General features: G+C 36.8%; 1 protein-coding gene across 1 annotated transcript in view; it reads right to left on the bottom strand.

Annotated features, from left to right (window-relative positions):
- Nucleotides 1-14,764, bottom strand: part of ADAM28 (ADAM metallopeptidase domain 28) — a gene marked incomplete at its 5' end in the record, with an annotated part of 109,959 nt that overhangs the window by 15,618 nt on the left and 79,577 nt on the right. Inside the window, 4 exons of the mRNA XM_006864444.1 lie at nt 602-761; nt 4,301-4,403; nt 9,128-9,323; nt 13,007-13,096. Of these exons, the coding sequence (XP_006864506.1) occupies nt 602-761; nt 4,301-4,403; nt 9,128-9,323; nt 13,007-13,096 (549 nt within the window). The remainder of the gene's footprint in view (nt 1-601; nt 762-4,300; nt 4,404-9,127; nt 9,324-13,006; nt 13,097-14,764) is intronic.

Here is a 14,764-nt window from a genome sequence, read left to right on the forward strand (position 1 = left end):
TTGTTTTGATTTGCATCTCTCTGATGGCTAGTGATCGTGAACATTTCTTCACATGTTTGTTAGATGCCTGGATCGCTTCCTTGGTGAAGTGTCTGTTCATGGCCTGTGCCCATTTTTAAATTGGGTTATTTGTCTTTTTCTTGTAGAGGTGTTGCAGTTTCCTATATATTTTAGAAATCAGTCCCTTATCTCATGTGTTGTTGCAAAAGAGATTTTCCCATTCTGTGGGTTCCCTTTTAACTCTTCTGGTGAAATCTTTTGATGCACATACGTTTTTAATTTTTAGTATATCCCAATCATCTATTTTGTCTACTTCTGTTTGTGTAATTTTCAAAATGTTTGATAGTCTGTGTATGCCCTGTATTAGAGTCCTCACATTTGTCCCTATTTTTTCATTGATGACCTTCATAATTTTGGGATTCACATTTAGATCTTTAATCCATGCTGAGTTCATTTTTGTATAGGGCGTGAGGTAAAGGTCTTGTTTCAATCTTTTGCATATCATTTTCCAGTAATTTTCCAATAATTGGATACACAGCAACCAGGGAATGATTATGAAGCATTAAAACTATTTTGAGTGAAAACCACAATTTAAACTTACCTTCTCATTTCCACATTTAGTTCCATTAGCCACCATACCTATTTCTTGAGTGGTGTCTTCAGGATCAAATGTTTTACATGTCAGGAAAGTTACTATTCGTCCTTTCCAAGGCAAATTATCTGACCCTCCTTGACAGAACAACTTCCCACACATGGCATCACTGAGGAAAAGACAAAATTTTGTTACACTGACATTCTAGGATCTAAATTACAGTTTTACAGTTTTAAGACACACATTGGAGCACTGTGGTTCTGTAAGATAAGCACTGGACTGTGAACAACAAGGTCGGCAGTTTGAAAACATCAACTGCTTCGAGGGAAAAAGATGAGGTTTTATGCTCCCACAAAGATTTACAGCCTCAGATACCCTATACAGGGTCACTATGAGTCAAAACTCAACAGCATGTAACAACAATAAGATACAGTTTTATATAAATACAAAATAGTTCTATGACCTGTTGTTGCTAAGTACAGTTAAATAGGTTCTGACTCATAGCAGCCCTGTATATTCCAAGGAGAGGCTGGTGAATTTGAATTGCCAACCTTGTGGTTCAAACCGACATTGTGGACTTATCTTACAGTGCCACAACAGCCCTAATTCTATGATTATCAGTCTTTAATTCATGGTATTTCTTTCTGCAATAGTGGCTGCTATTTATATGTTACTTCCATTTTCTTCTTCTTTCTCAGTAGTAGAATCTCTGAATATTAGCAGGAGTTCTGGTGGTGCAATTGTGTTAGGTAATGGACTATTAAATGCAAGTTCAACTCTGTGGGAAAAGATGAGGCTGTCTGCTCCTGTTAAGATATACAGTTCCATACACCCTGTGGTGCAAATTATAGTATATCCTATAGGACTTTTGGTGTGGCACAGTAGGATAAGCATAGGACTGCAAGATTGGTTTGACCCACGAGGTTGGCATTTCAAACTTACCAATTGCTCCTCAGAAACCCTATGCTAGATCACTATGAGTCAGAACTGACTGGATGCACTTAACAACAAGAACAAAATAGAGTCACTAAATAGAAATTGACTCAGTGATACTGGGTTTGGTTTGAGGGGGGTGAAATAATATCAATGTACAGGATTGTTAAAACAAAACAAATCACTTCCTAAATTCCAGTACACCTAATTCTGACCAATTGCCTAATTTTTGGCCAATGGGAAGGAAACAAGATCTTAAGTGCAGTTTCTTTAATGAGTAAAATAGAAAATATCTTGGGATAGTTAAGGGTTTTGTCAACTTGACTGGGACAGGATTCTCATTGTTTTGGCAATTAAGACAGTATTTCCCCATGATGAGATCAAAATAATGTATTTAACTCCTTGATGAGATCTGCTTTGAGTAGCCCATCAATTAAAGGAAGTTCCTTTGGTGATGTGACCTGCTCCTAATATATTGGAAAGTCATGTAAATCTTGCTTGTTTTCTGCTGAGTCTGGATTCTGGCCTTCATATAACCTCCAGTTTCTTGGATTTGAGCCAGTGGCCTACTCTATTATCTGCCAATCCTGGGAGTCATCAGCATCTTGCCATCTTGCCTGCACTACCTGCCTGCTTGCCAACTGACCTGCTGATCCCTAGTTCATCAGGCATGCAGCAATGTGAATCAGAAGCCGCTAGCCTGACATCTGACCCTTGGACTTGGAATTTACCTATTTCTACAACTATGTAAGTCATTTCTTTGATAGAAACCTCTTTTTATATATACATATATCAGCGTCACTGGTTTTGCTTCTGTAGAGAACTCAGCCTGACACATTTCTCATTACCATCTCTTTCTAGTTTTTGCTGATGGGAGGTAATAGCTGAAACTATAGAAGTTATCATAGATCAATAGAATCACTTGGAAATGGAGGTCAAATGTGCAATGGAGCTGGAAAGTATAGGGAAGATGAATTCTTAACATCATGAAGGCATTTCAGAATATATTGCTATCTTTTTGCAGCTATAATAACCTAACTGTTTTGGTGACTTGCAGCAGAATAATTCTAAAATACATCATCCTCAATTTTCACCTGTTACCTATGCAAAGCTGAACCTCAGCTGACACTCCAAGGAACCATGTCGAGGTATTGCAAAGAGCTGTCTCCTTGTAGCACTGAAAACCCATTCAATTGCTGCCAAAGTGAGTAAAATAAAAACCAATGAAGCTGGAGTAAGTTCCTTTATACAGATTCCAAATAGAGCTCTGAAAAATTCTTCCAACAGTGATGGAATCATATTTTTTTTATCATGGCTGCTGGCAGTGGAAAATATGATTAAGGAGTGGAGAGAGGCACAACTGGTAGCTATTAAGAAATGACTTGAAGATCAACTTTTGAGAGAATGAGGTATTTTTTGCCTCTCAGCAGATATTCTCCAGTGCACATATTAGCATTTGTGCAGGATAATAGTATATGAACACATATGCATGTATCTAAACCAAACTTATTGTCACTGAGTTGATTCCAACTCACAGTGACCCTAAATGGGGTTTCTGAGACTGTAGGACAGAAGCAGACAGACTCATCCTTTTCCCACAGAATGGCTGGTGGGTTCAAACTGCCATATTTGTTGTTAGCAGTCTCACAGTCCCATCAGGGAACCTTAAAACTACCCTATCTACCCCACTTTGTCACTCACTATCTTTCAAGCAACATAGTGCCTCTACATAAACTTTTTTTTTCCTCCCTTTGAAAATTTCGTGATTTTCAACAGAGACCACAGGTGATTACCATGTAAAGCCAGATTTCCCCCAAGATGATGTTATGTTCAAAATAATTTTTAATAATGTCTAGCTCTCAAAAAATTAGTGTTCAATAGGAAATATTTAAGAAATACTTACACGTTTCACCTCTTGCTATAAAATTTTCTGTATGTATAAAATTTAGAGCAGATAGAAAGTGTTTAATTCACTATAATTTTAATCTTAAAAATCACCTTAAAATTGCAAAATCAAGACCAAAATCTCATAAAATATTCTCAAGTTCATCTGGTTTCCATTATTTTGTGCCAGGTATGAATATTAAAAATAAATGATTTATATGAATTATCAATTCTCTCTCTTACAATTTCATTTTTAATGTAATTCTATGGCAAGTTTATTGGTTATTCCTCCGAGTAGATTCATATCACTACCCCTAGAATCAAGGAGTCCTAGTGGCACAATGATTGAAGTGCTGTATTGCTTGTTGGAAGGCTGGCAGTGTGAACCTACCTATCAGTGCCTCTGTGGGTCAAAAGACCTGGCAATATGTTCCCAAAAAGATTACAGCCTAGAAAACCTATAGGACAATTTTCTCTATTATATAGGGTCACAATGAGTCAAAACTGATTCAATGCCATACAATGACGATGACAACAATAACCCCTAGAATAATTATGAAAACACTATGTCAAAAATACCTATAATATACTGGAAAATTCATGGGCATGTTTCCAGCTAGGCATGTTCCTTCTCAAACATACATGCTGCTTAATAAACTATCCTTGGTGCATCTGAAATCTCAACCATGAAAAGCTTGAAAAAATTCTTGTCCTTTTTTCCCCAACCCCCTAGCTCACATTGTGGCACATATTAGTCACTCAATAAATAGTTACCAAATGAATGATATCTAAATGTACTTTCCCTTTATATGGAAGAAGTCAGAAGCTGTGGCTGACAGTGTGCCTTTGCCCTGGTCTGAGGAGCAGAAACATTCAAACAAGAGCACTTACTTTGCTTTACAGGGAATGGGTGTGTCATCCACTTTGCGACAGTACCCGTACTTTGACCCACCTTCATTCCTGCTGTAACATGACTTATCTGCAACCTCAGTTCCTGGGTTGATCAGAAATGGCATATTTGAAAATAAAAAAGAGAAGACATTCAATCCTGCAAAGAACTAATAAAATATAAACCAAGGTGAAAAGAAGTAGTTTAGCATAATTTTATTGAGCATTAAGAGAAATATGTATAGGCTACAAATAATTTATTCAAAGATAAAGTTAAGGTTAAAATATTCTTTTAATAATTTTGCTATTGGATTCCAATTATCTAAATATTCGGAAATGTTTGGATGGTTTTATGGCTAAAAAACTCATCTAAAAATTAAGACTTAGCCAAGGAAACTTCAATCATTATATCAACAGCCTCTTGCTTGTCTTGATGTGGTGCTGTAGGATAAACACTGGACTGCAAATTGCTAAGTCAGCACTTCAAATCTCCCAGCTTCTCTTCAGACACCCTACACAGGTTCATTGTGAGTGGAACTGACTTGATGGTGCTTGGCAGCAACATCTTGCTGGTTTGTGTTATTGCTGACAACTACCAGAAAGATCCCTGTGAGGGATGTGTTGGGCTTCAAATTGTAAGGTCAGTGGTTCAAACCCATCAGCTACTCTTCAGGAGAACGATGAGGTTACTTACTCATAAAGATTTACAGTCTCAGAAATTCTCAAGAGCAGTTCTACTCTGTCTATAGGATCATTATGGGTCAAAATAAACTCAATGGCAATGGGTTTTGGGTAGGACTAGCTAGTATTAATCAACCTCCTGCATATATGTTTTATTTATTCTCACATGTAATCCTTCTAGAGTCCTATGAGAAGGGCAATTGAGTAGAGTGGTTAAGAGCTCAGACTCTCAGAGCTTAGTAAAACTGAACAGTTGTGTGACATTGGGTAAGTGACTTAACTTCTTTGTAACTGGGTTTGTCCCTTGTAAAATGAGTATATATAATTACACCTACTTTATACAGTTGCTTTGAGGATTAAGTGATTTAATATATGTGAACCACAGAGAACAAGACTTGGTCAGTACTAAGTGGTCAATAACCACTGTTTTAGTTTATGTTAAGTGCCGTGGAGTCCTGGTGTGGTGCTGTGGGTTAATGTGCTGGACTGCAAAGTCAGTTTGAACTGCAAAGTTGGCAGTTCAAGCTCACCTGCCACTCCTTGGAAACCCTATACAGGGTCGTTGACTCCACTGCACTTAACAACAATAACAAGAAGTGCTGTGGAGTCAGTTCTAACTCCTTGCAGCTAGCAGTCCAGTACTTATCCTGTAATGGCCACACCAGGACTCTAGCCATTCTTATTATTAGTCCTCGTTTATCCATAAGGAACTTAGAATAATACTGATTATGACACAGAGAGATGAGAAATCAGAGTCTAAGTCTTCTGAGTCTAAGACTTATGTCCCGTCTCTGTGTTGGGTTACCCCCTAGATATGAGTAGAAAACACCTGTTCAACACTCAAATTCATACTTTAAAAACAAACAAACAAAAAAATAAACCAGTCTTGGTTAAAATAAGCATATCCCTATGAAGATATTGCATTGGTCTTATTTTGTTAAATGTAAACTATTATAATAACATGGATCATATGTATTGAACTACTATAATGACATGTATTAACAGCATTTATTAATTACTTCTTTTTATAATAAGACACCAACATTGAAAAATCAGCAAGCATTTTTCCAAATTCCCTTTAATAAATATTGTGCTAAAATCTGGTAGTGTAGTGGTTACGAATCGGGTTGCTAATATCACTGTCAGTAGTTCGAAACTACCAGCTGTTCTGCAGAGATGAGATTTCTGCTCCTATAAAGATTTACAGCCTCAGAAGCCCTGTACACGGTTGCTTTGAGTCAGAACCGACTCCATGGCACATAACAACAACAACAACAACAACAACAACAACAATATAAAACTGGAAATCCTGATGTGGAGCCATAAGATACGCACTCGACCTCAATGTTGGTTTGAAACACAAAGTTAGCATTAAAACACACCAGCTGCTCCCCGAAAACCCTATATAGGGTCCGGTGATTCAAAACAGACTTGAAGGCACTTAACAAAAACAATATAAAACTAGCTGACTTGTTACACCTTCATAACATTCAACATGATTGCTTGTAGAAAATCTTTGCAAATTTGACAAGTGTAAATGAGGTATTTACTTTAAATTGTTAGCGAATTGAAATTACTTTAATGTTCATTGGGCATTTGTATTGATTTCTTAATGATGATCGGTCTGTTCTTGATCTCAGATTTGTATTGAACTGTAGGCATTAGTTGATATTAAATACAGTGATTTTTGTTGTTGTTGTTTCTTGTATATGTTAACTAGTATTTTCAAAGTTTAAAAGTTAATTTAAAATAAAATGTTTATCTTGTTCTTGAATAAAAATTGGAAATTTATTTAGGCCTATCTATTTCTCAAGGAGCTCTGGTAGAGTAGTGGTTATGAGTCAGTCTGCTAATCTCATGGTTAGTAGTTCGAAACTACTGGTTCCACTGAATAAAGATGAGGCTTTCTGCTCCTGTAAAAATTTATAGCCTAGGAAACCCTATACAGGCTCACTATGAGTTGGAACTGACTCTAAGGTACATAACCACCAACACCATTTTTTAAGTCTTTTGTAAGAACTGCTCTTAAATGCATGAATTCCATTCCAATTGATATGTTGATTATTAATTCAATAGACTCTTAAACAATTAACAACTCTTAATTAATAAGTGTGGCTGCTGTGTGCCAATGCTTCAGACTGAAAGGTCTTTTGAACTTCAAGCTCACCAGCTGCTCCTTGGAAACCCTATACAGGGTCGCTATGGGTCGGAGTCGACTCGACAGCACTTAACAACAACAAGAAGTAGTAACTCCAGGAGACACTAGGGAAACTATTGTAAGTAGACCAGAGAGAAAACATCTCCTTACTGACTATAAGGGGAGACAGATATTAAAGAAAGTCAGGAAAAAAAGAAAGTAATTGTTAAACTTTATTGCAGTGATTTTATTAACAGGTAACAATAAAAGAGATGCTCATAATTACTGTATAATCACCTCTGTGATAATGATTTTGTTCCCGTTTTTCTATAGACTGTAGTTCTCTGAGAAAAATGGGATCTCTAATCAGAAACACCATTTTTTTTTCCCCACCTTTAATTTAGTATGTCCCTCAAAATGTAAGCAGATTACAGAGACCAGACTCCAGAACATCCTGGCACTTCCTGATAAGCTAATGACATCCAAAGGAGCTCTGGTAACATAGTGGTTACATTTCGGGCTGCTAACCTGAAGGTCAGCCGTTCAAACTACCAGCCATTCATGGGAGAAAGATGAGGCTTTCTGCTCCTGTAAAGATTTACAGCCTTGGAAACCCCGTGCAGGGTCATTATGAGTCAGAACTGACTCCAAGGTACTTAATAACAACAACAATGGCATCCAGCTTGCTCTACACAGATCTCAGCCTACTCAATTTTTCCAGGGTCTTGCCCATTTATTGGCTAGGTGACTTTTTTTTCTCTGTGTGTACTGTGTATCATTGATTGATTGTTGCTTTCCTAAATTTTTTCTCATGAATCTTTTCAGAAATTATTCAAAGTTTCTGGCATGGGAAACGCTCTTCAAATAATTTTTTGAGACAATGGAGATTTTTTATTATTTCAAAAAAATAAATATTCCCTCAACCATTTCAGTAGGAATCTGAGAGTGTGGACCAAAAGAGTATGATAATTAAATATTACTATATAATAGATAACTATCTCCAAGAAGTCCAATAGTTGATTTTTCTAAATTAACTTTTTAATCAAGTTATTTAGCACAATTTAATCTAATGCATTTTAATATTTTTTAAATTATGTTTTTATTAAATTTTTATTGATTTTACTATATATTATAATTAGAGAACATGACTTCAAATTTCTGGGTTTAGAGAAAGAAAAAATGATTACTACCTCCTTCTCCATTCCCAGAATCCTCCTTTTTTCTTTCTCCTCCTTTCCCTTCTCTGGATCCCTGCCTATCCCCCAGTATTTCTAGTCTTTGCCATTCTGTACTCTCATCTCCTGTATTTTACACACAGGGCACCAAGTTAAATTTGAATTTCAGATCAACTTTTTTTTTAAGTAAAAATATGTGGCAAATAGAAGCCCTATTGGTGTCATGGTCAAAACACTCTGTTGCTAACCAAAAATTAGTGGTCTGAATCCACTTGTGCAGTCCTTGGGAGAAAATACCTGAGAGTCTGCTCCCATAAAGATTTTTGTTGTTAAATATCACCGAGTTGGTTCTGACTCATAGCGATCCTGTATAGGATTTATGGGAAATGACTGGCTGGTGGGTTTGAACCATGGACCTTTCAGCTCAAACTGACCTTGTGGCACAGCACATTATCCTGTAGCACCTGTGAGCAATTTTCCTATGTACTGTGTGGTCACTATAAGTCAGAAGTGACTCAATAGTCTACAACAACATGCCTCATATCATGCATGCGACATACGAACATTTAAAAATAGTTTTTAACTTGAATTTAAATTTTAATTTGTATTTTAATTTGCTAGCTCTAGCAATCCTAAAATTAACCTTAAGTCATAACACACAATTATCCGTGATTCTGAGCAGTAGCACAGTTTTTAAAAATGGGATATTACAGTCCTTTGCTCACAATTAGACAATGTTACATGGAATGATAGGATTTTTATTTTTTTTATTTTGGGGGTGGGTGAGTTCCTAGGAGGAGGCAGGAATGCCAGCATCGCTGGAGTTTGTGCTCGTACCTGGTCCCCACATCTCAGTACACTGCTCCTGCAGGGTGGGACACATTCCCATCAAGCAGTAGCCTTTTCCATTTTGGCAAGGGAAGCCATTGACTCGGAATCTGTCATCAGGGCAATTCCCAGATTTACCATCACACATTTCAGGCAGATCACACTCATCTTTTGCTGGTCTGCAGACACTACCTGCTGCTTTAAACTGTAGGAAAACAAAAATGGAAGGAAGGCAGTTTTCTACCTGGTTTATCGTAATACTTCAATTTAACAGAAATAATAATTTCCAGTTCACTTTTATTTTTTTAACAGAAAAGTATTCACTCAGAGTTTATGAAGGTAGAAGTCCAAGTTCATGGCACCAGTTCTAGCAGGAGCCTTCCACTATATCGGCTCACAATTTAGCATCTATAGTCCTCACATTCCCTCTAAGCCCAGCATGTGTCTTGGCATCAGTCTTCCCCTGGAGTTAGGTTCCCAGCACAGAAACCAGGTTCAAAGGATGTGTTCTGCTCCTGGCTCTTCCCTCTTGTCTTTTCTATCCTTTAATCTCTTGTAAAACAACAGATAAAGCAGGCCATACTCCAGGGAAATTCCTCTTACGTTTGATCAAGGTGGTGATGGAACTGCCATGTTGCCTCTCACCTTAATCCTCTTACTGATTTATCACATCAAGTTACAACATGGGGTCCATTTGACCTTTTATGGGTAAGGTGCTAAATGGCATCATTCTATTCCAGTTTACATCTGCAATATTCATATAAGGCAAAGTCATCTCCTATGATACCATTTCTGTCAACTTTGACCAAGGTCTCTGGGTAACACAAGCAATTTGTTCTGAGCTACTAATGAAAGGGTGGGAGGTTTGAACCCATTCAGCAAGAATGGGAGAAAGGCCTGGTGGGCTGCTTCTATAAAGTTTGATGGTTAAGTGCCATGAAGTTGGTTCTGACTCATAGTGACCCTGTACAGGGTTTCTGAGGTTGTAAATCTTTATGGGAGCAGAAAGCCTCATCTTTCTCCTGCAGAACAGCTGATAGTTTTGAACTGCTGACCTTGCGGTTCGCAGATCGATTCGCAACCACAACACTAAAGGTTAGAGCCACAAAAACCTATGGAACTCAGTTCTACTCTACAGCCCATGAGTTCACCATGATTCACAACCAACTCCAGGATATGCTTTTGGTTGGTGCTGTTGTTATTGACTTTGACCAATGCTCTAAGTCCTTAAGTAGTCAGTCCTTCTAAGCTTTCAGTAAAAGCACCATGGAAATACAAACTAGAAAAGTGCAGAATAAAACCAAGCAGCAACATCTTGGATTCAAAGAAGAAAGTCATTTCTCTCTTAGTTAAATGCTTCTTTGTCAGATTACTTATTATACAAGGAGCCTGAAAGCTCTAACTTCAGAGATTTACAGGTGAAGTGAATCTTCCATTAAGTAAGATAAACTTACACACCCTAGATCAGTATGTTATGAGACTTTCCCAGGCATCAACTTTCCTAATCCTTAATTCCTTTCATTGTATTTTCAGGTATTTCTTTTCAACCTACATATTCCTATTAAGGAGTCCTACTGTGGCAACATAACATAAGCAATGAACTTCAAAATCAGTTTGAACAACAAAGTCTGCAGTTCAAACTCACCAGCTGCTCCTTGGAAACCCTATACTATGAGTCAGAACTGATTCAACAACACTTAACAATAACAGCAATTCCTATTAAATGATTTTACAATAACAGCAATTTCTATTAAATGATTTTTCATCAAGGGGAAATGATCAAATATTCATGTGATACGTTAACTCCATTTACTGTAGATCTTACTCTGATTTTCTCTGAGAAATCATAGTAAAAGAAATTCTGTTATTAACACAAATTTGAAAACACCTGAGTGGACACAGGAAGAACATCTTTATGTAACTAAAGTGAGCAGGCATTCTCTCATTTTATCAAATACCAAGATCTTCACACTAAAATTTCATTGCAGCATGTAAGAAGCTCCGATCTCAACCCTCACTGTTCCAGTCAGACTAGTTTTCTTACTAGTTGCCGCACACACTTTGTTTACAGCTGCTTACTTTTTTTTTTTTTTTCACTGTTTACTCATTGGAAAATTTTTTCCAATTCTTTATACTTATATGTCTACTCAAGGAGCTCTGGGAACATAGTGAGTTACAAGTTGGACTGCTAACCACAAGATAAGCAGTTAGAATCTACCAGCTGCTCCTCAGGAGAAAGATGTGGCTTTCTGCTCCCATAAAGATTTACAGCCTCAGAAACCCTATACAGAGTCACTATACATCAGAACAGACTAAACTATTCATAACTACCACCACCATATGTCTGTCCATATTTTCAAAGGCAGTAAAAGCTTCATTTTTCCATGAAGATTCTTCAAGGCAAATTCCTCAATACAAATTGCTGTTCTTTTTTTCTATGTGGTATAGAGGTAAGAGCTCTGAATTTTGTTTTGGAAAATATGTATTTGAATATTGGCTCTACCAGTAACTAGGCTTGTAACTTTAGAGAATTGATTCAATCATCATGAAAATCCACTTTCACATCTAATATCTACAAGGTTTCCTGAGAATTCATTGAAAATATATGAGAAAAGCACTGTAAAACTGGAATGCACAATATTTATCTGTGCATCTAACCACACCTTGCATTATACTTTTATAATTTCCATGTGTCCTAAAGAAAAAGATAGTTATTTGAGTCAGAAACTGAATTATTTTTGTCTATCTCCCATAATCTCTAGCAAAGCACACTTAATAAACGCTTGTTGAGTATTACTTAATTTGTTAAATTTGCTTTCTTTTGCATATCTTCTTACATTGAATATATATGTTCTTGTTAAGTGCCATTGAGTCAGTTCCGACCCATACCGACCCTGTATACGGTGAGCTGACCTTTCTTCTCAACCTGATTTGCATTCCAGTGCATTAACCCTCAGCGCCACACCAGGACTCCTTAAATATATATTTATATATACACAAATATTCTGGATTCCTGGTGTGGTACTGTGGAATAAACAATGGACTGCAAGGTTGGTTGGAACCACAAGTTCGGGAGGTTCATACTCACAAGTTGCTCCTCAAAACCCTATACAGGGTCACAATGAGTTGGAATTGACTTCACGACACTTAACAACAACAACATATACATATTCTACACTAAACATTGTCCATAACCTGTTATATCATCTACACTTTCCTTCTGCAGTTCAGCATTTAAAAGTTCTATTGCTAAGTTCTGTATTGCAGGGAAAGTCAAAAAAAACTGAACGAAGAAAGTGATACAGCATTCTCGTTTTATGTCTTATTTCTAAGAATTTCAGCCTCAAATGACTTCAAAGGTTGAAGACAGTGCTTCCCAGACAATATGCAAAATAAAAATACTGCAAAAACCTTATGTAATTGATATGATAAAATGTGATCTAAGACAACCACGTGGCACTAGAGGAAGCAGCAAACATGTAGGAACAACTAAAATAGACCAGGGAGTCAGTCACATTGGGGGCCTGCCATTTAGGGAGCACATTATTTTGCACATTTTTAACTCTGAGCTTCCATTTCTTCAAAATCAAAATTAAATTACAATACCTCAAAAACTGATAGAGGATTAACTAAGTCTTATATGTAAAGCACTTAATAAAGGTCTAATACATAGTAAGGTAAAATGATTTCATAGAAAGAAAAAACTACGGATTTGCCTTATTCATTTGACGTAGTATGAAATATTAATATTAACAGGTTTCAAATTTTTGTGGAAAAATTCCATGATCTTTTAATTCCATTCTTCCATGTTCCTTTTGAAGCCCTCTCGTAGAGAAAAAAATATAAACTAATCATGATAATTAAGATACTATAAAGAAATAATCTTACTTGGCATTTTTCACAGCATTCTCCTAATGCACATTGAAAATTTGATTTGATTTTACATATTTTAGCATCACAGCAAATGTTGGTGCATTCCTAAGAAATAACAAGAACGGATACAAATGTCAAATCACTGAATTACTTTTTGGTTAGCACAATTCCCAATATAACTTATTTTTTCACACAGATCTTAATTTGGTAGCATCTGAAAATGATTTTCAGCAATATTAGAGCAATGGGTGATTTACTATTGATCTGAATTATACTTACAACTTTTTTTATTTTTCTTTAATATGTAGATCTTTCCAGAACTTCTAGTGTGGCTCTGTAAGATAAGCACTGGGCTGCTACCTGCCAAGGTCAGCAGTTCAAGCCCATCTTAGAAACCTTATATAGAATGACTATGAGTCAGAACTAACTTGGCACTTAAGGACAGTAGTGTACCTTTTCTAGTTCCCCCAGTCTTCCAAGTAATACTGAAAACAACTTACTGTTTTTAATAAAATTTGAGGGAAAAATGATTTTTTTCCAGAAAGTCATTTAAAATTATAGAATATAATGAATTCAACTATTAGTTATGTATCTGTTTAGCAGCTAATTTAATTTTTAGACCATGTGCTGAAAATCTACAGATACACTTCTTAATTTACCTGTGACATTTAATTCAATTCAACATAGATATTGGTGTCCCTGCTACATTTTTCAGAAATCAGTTACTCACAAGGCATTGGGAGGCTCCTTAGTCAGAAAATTTTCTCTGTTATCTGTCCATATTCCAAAAGAGGGGTGGGTGCTACATTGAGAGTTACAATTTATGTAGGGATAACACTCTTGTCCTTACTTCAAACGTAAACAACATCTGGGAAATATCACTCTGTCATAAAATGAATGCATTTATAAGTTGCATCTTTCTAATTATCCATGGGCCAGACCCTAAGGGCTTGGCATATTACTCATGTTAAGTGTTAAAAAGGTGGGGTCAAAGGTTCCATTCAGAATCCTGGGTAATGTGTGACTAGGGGCTGGTAGGCCAGGCACTTCTACTAACATTAATTCCTGAGCTCAGAAGCTATAAGACAGATACAAAAAATCCCTGTGCAAGGTAATACGAGATTCTGGAAACAGATATATCTGAGTTAGAACTACATGGCTTTGGTCAAGTTACTTACAGTTTCTGAGTACTGCCACAATGCCCTGCCTAAATTAGCTCCCAATAAGTGGTAGTTACAGGAGAAACTTGAAATACATTCCACAAGAAAGGGAGGGGTAAGAACACAAAGCACCAGTTGGTAAATGGTATTTAACAAAATGGCGTAGGGGAGAAATCCTGAGAAAGAAATTAAGAAGCTCTATTAACCACTGTTTGGACTCTTGGTGTAATGCTGCAGGATAAGCACTGGACTGCTAAGTGCAAGATAGGTAAGTCAAACCCACCAACTATTCCTTAGAAACCCATAGAGGGTCTCTATGAGTTCGAATTGTATTGGCAGCATTTAACAACAGCAACAATTAAGCCATGTTTATGTACTCAGCTACTAATCACAACTTTGGCAATTTGAACCCACCAGCTGCTTTCTGGGAAGCAGGTATGACAACCTCCTTCCATAAAGATTTACAGCCTTGGAAACCCTAGAGGATAGTTCTAATCTTTTTTTATTGTCCTATAGTCACTCTGGTAGCGTAGTGGTTACGAATCGGGCTGCGAACCTTAAGGTCAGCTGTTCGAAACTACCAGCCGCTCCGCGGGAGAAAGATGAGGCTTTC

Source organism: Chrysochloris asiatica, unplaced genomic scaffold (genome assembly GCF_000296735.1).
Source record: "Chrysochloris asiatica unplaced genomic scaffold, ChrAsi1.0 scaffold00064, whole genome shotgun sequence".
Lineage (NCBI taxonomy): Eukaryota > Metazoa > Chordata > Mammalia > Afrosoricida > Chrysochloridae > Chrysochloris > Chrysochloris asiatica.